This window comes from Branchiostoma floridae, chromosome 4 (genome assembly GCF_000003815.2).
Source record: "Branchiostoma floridae strain S238N-H82 chromosome 4, Bfl_VNyyK, whole genome shotgun sequence".
NCBI classification, from domain to species: domain Eukaryota; kingdom Metazoa; phylum Chordata; class Leptocardii; order Amphioxiformes; family Branchiostomatidae; genus Branchiostoma; species Branchiostoma floridae.
Window position 1 is genome coordinate 23,189,262 of NC_049982.1, and position 4,191 is coordinate 23,193,452.

Genomic DNA, 4,191 nt, shown 5'->3' on the forward strand with positions numbered 1-4,191 from the left:
CACCACCCTGCTGCAGTCCTTCACCTTCAAGCCGCCAGAGGGCGCTTCTCCTCCAAACGCCGATGGCATCCTTGGTCTGACGTTGGCGCCACATCCGTTCCAGCTCAGTGCGATTCCACGTTAAGAGACCTTCTCCAAGAAGCTTATGTTTTCATTCGAGCACGTCTGTTTGTGTGCGTGTATGTGAACATCATTACTCGACAAGTCGTGTCTACATCTTTATAATAGTTGAGGGATTGATTTTGTTTGAAATACACAGAAGCGGAGGTACGATGCTTTTGAATTATTTTGTAGTGGTGAAGATTCTCAGATATATATTGTGCAAATTTCGGGATTAATGGCATAAGTACTAGAATATCTTTTCGTTGTGAATGATAAGGATTTCATTTTCGTGGCATAAATGTAAAAGTGACTTATTAAGTTAAAGACACCGTGTTTGGATGATGATGAAAAACAGGGCCTCATTTGCATGAATGCTATCGATCAACCTATGCGGTTGCGAAAAGTATAAAAGTACATTCATACTTGTGACATATGTCATATGTGTGGAGATGAACACAGAGGAACATTGCTAGACATGGAGTATGCGAACACGGTACTTACATTATAGGAAAATAACGGTATCTGAAGAAACATTACAGTAACTGTAATGGACAGTGTATGGAGTAAGTAATGAAATAAAGTCTTGTCCAGATGTAAATCATACACTTTTTATCTTTTGATGCAAAACCTGTGTGCGATTACAGTACAAATGTCGGCCTGTTGTTAACACGATTGAAGAGTCTATTGATCCATGTCGGAGTGTGGGCATGGTTTTTAATATAAAGAAAAGTCTTCACACACATTACAACACTAAAGAAGACAGGTATTGTTCTTTTTATCACAGCGATGTATTGAATATGGAAAGGCAGAGATATGTATAACTAAGTGCATTGCAAATCTTCTCCATCGATATAACAATCTAATTACTATAGTTACACGTACACAGAATGCAGCAACACTTGGCAAAGACAAACAAAGCGGTCAGCCTAAATCCATAAATGTGTACGTTTGTGATTTGTGTATCATATTCGACACTTAGCACATTGGGAGGTAGTCCTAAAGCCTTTTTGAGGCCGAAGGGGCATTGGTTTGTTATTCACTTTGAGCGTGTATTGGAAGGTGTATCCCACCCCTCTCTTCCTGTCGCTTCACCAACCAATGCCATACCCATTTTACACCCGGGTGGACTGAGGAAAGTCATGGAAAGTGCCTTTCCCAAGGACACAGAAACTTCAAGTCAGGAACTCCAGGACTCGAACTCCAGAAGCATACTGTAGTTTGACGATCATACCACCTTCATTCAGTGTTTATACATTCAATAATTATTTGATGTGTCATCTAACAGACAGTAGCTAAGTCATTGGTAGTTCAAAAGGTAGAACCGATATCCGACTCTTTGACAACATCGTCCCAAAAGATGACGAGTAACCAATCGTTACCGATGTATCGTTTGTTCTCCTTTCTTAGGTTTGTAACACCAGCAACGTCTTCATCAAATCTGACGCTAACACCTTACGTCGCCCAAAACGATCGCAGTACGGAGACGCCTTCCTTGGAAAAGAAACATTCTTTGTCGTTGCCCTCGTAGACTCGTCTTTCCAAAACAGTGCACCACGTCTCGCCATGTCACCCAACCTGTGGACGTATGAAGACCGCCCCATAGTGGTGTACCTGGAAGCGATAGATGACGACGATGACGACGTAACGTTCAGTGTAGATAGGTCTACTGAGACGTTGCTCATTGGAGACGTTGACGTTGACCCGAGTGGGAAACTCCATTACAGGCCATGCAAGGACTGCTTTGGTCAGGACTACGTAACAGTTGTTGTGAGTGAGAACAGGGAAGATGGTGAAACGCCGCTTGTCACAAGGGAGACGCTCTCCATTGATGTCCTGGCTCTCGAAGACAACCCTGACGTTTTTGCAGTAAAGAACGGGGAGAAGAAAAACAGTACACGTGATTCCGTTACAGTTACACTGGAGGAGAACACAGCCCAAAGAGTAGACCAATCCAAGTACGACGTACTCGTCTTTGGTGCTGACGTAGACACGCATGATGTCTTGTCCCTAGTTTTTCATAACCCAAGCAATGGCACTTTGATCACTTCAAAGATGTTCCGAAACATCACCTTCCTGCATGACAACACCAACAACCGTACCGCGGTAGTAGATGGAGCTAACTTTGCCAATGAGTCTACTATGAAGGATGTGTTTATTCCCTACCCGCAGAATCTCCTGATGCCTCACCGACCGGAGCAGTACTCCTGGGTAGCTGTAGGCTTCACCTATATTCCGGACATGGACTTCTATGGACACGATCAGGTTCGTGTGTATGCTCATGACCAGAGTGGCAAAAGGTCCGACGTACTTACATTTGACGTCTTCGTCCTTGAGAATCGCTGTATGCATGGCGGGCTATGCACCGGCCCCAGCCACGATCCCAACTGCACAAGCATATGGCGGAGCGTCTCCTTCAGTGGGTATGAGTGCGCATGCCGAGACGGTTACTACGGAAGGTACTGTGAGAGCGATTTCGACGAATGCTCCTCCAACCCCTGTCCGCAGAACTACACGTGTATCGACCTCCCGAACGACTTCCTCTGCGATTGTGGCTCCTCAGCCTGGCCATGCGCGTCCCAGTCCCTACCGCCATGGCAGATCGCCCTCATCACCATCCTTTGCCTCGGGGTCACCATCATTATTGTTGCTTGCATCGCGTGGAAAGCATCGAAGAAAGCCAAATACAAGATTGAGTAAGTACTAGTTATAACGGTTACGGTTGTCTTGCCTCTCGTTTCTGTCAAAAGGTACTTGGTAATGGATATCAATTCATATTTGAAAGTCATATCTCCAAATGAAGGAGTTGATAGGAAACCAATAACGGATTGATGAAAGCCAACATAATCATTGAAAGCAAAGAATAGTTCAAATAGTTCATAGAATTTTCATCAAGCAGTGACTATTTTGTAAAGGTAAACACACTTTAAAGAGTAGTCACTGCTTGATGAAAATTCCATTAACTATGTACAAACGTGACTGATGAATCTCTTCAACGAAAGAAAAGTTCCTGATTCTGGCTTACTTTTATCCGAAGGCCACAGCGCATTTCTGAAGGAGACATCGAGCTTACCAACATGCGCAACGAACGACCGAGCGATCTCGCCCAGCTGAAGCGAAACCCATGGGTTCAGCCTGAGCTCCCGACCGAGGCACCACAAGCTCCACACTTCCCCCTGAAGGATCTAAAGGAGACGGGAGCCTACAAGGTTAGAACCACTCTGGTTTTGTTACGTTGGTTAAAAAAAGTACTAAAATGTTGCAGGTATTCAGCAGAAAAGTAATTGTGTTAATGTACTGGAAATCATCCTAATGTACCACAATCACTTTACCTTTAAGAAAATGCATGGTTCTGTCAATGTCTAGAATGAAGAATACTTCATAGTACTTTGTCGTCCTTTCCAAGCACTTAAATTCCTGTTAATATTTTACACAGTCACGGGTCAAGAAGATAGGGAGCCGCGGTGCACGTCACCTGCCTTCCCTGGACTGAAGACAACCGCTCACCAACCCGACCCCGACCACGTGACATGAACACCGACGACTGGCTTTACTTTTACGATTTCTGCTTACGTTTGATTCCTTTTAACACAAGACTGACTGATTTTCTTTAAGTTTAAATTGAGTGCAAATTCCTTTAAGGAAAGTTGATTGTAATGATTAGTGAAATCGCTGATACGGAAATTGTCTGAATATGAAAGTTATGTACTGTTAGCACGTTTGCTAGCTGCTTTCTGGTTGCATTTGCATGTAGGGAGTATTAGATCATTTTATTAGATGTATGAAAGAAATTGTGAATAATTGTCATCTTTCCCAAGTTGCACAAGGTGCATGCTTACATCTAACCGACAGTTGGAGGGAACAACTCCAGTACAGAAATGTTACGAGGAATTGTCTGTTTTAGCCTGTGTATCAAAAATTATGGAGTGTGAACTAACACGAGATGACTGTGACTTCAAACGCAATGTGTTTAAAACTCTATTTCAAGAGAACTTTTCGATCATTCTAGAAATAACTTTGCTGGTATTTAGTGAAGCTACTTTACGGCTGGTGATACCATGACCAGCGTTTTGTCTAAGCCCTGTGAGAAAA

At 43.4% G+C, this 4,191-nt stretch overlaps 1 protein-coding gene across 1 annotated transcript; it reads left to right on the forward strand.

Annotated features, from left to right (window-relative positions):
* The first annotated feature begins 1,514 nt into the window (after window positions 1–1,514).
* LOC118413648 lies at window positions 1,515–3,592 on the forward strand. Its single transcript, XM_035817175.1, has 3 exons — window positions 1,515–2,795; window positions 3,137–3,308; window positions 3,536–3,592. The coding sequence occupies exons 1-3, from the start codon at window positions 1,666–1,668 to the stop codon at window positions 3,590–3,592; spliced, it is 1,359 nt and encodes a 452-aa protein (XP_035673068.1). The 5' UTR covers window positions 1,515–1,665.
* Window positions 3,593–4,191: the final 599 nt, after the last annotated feature.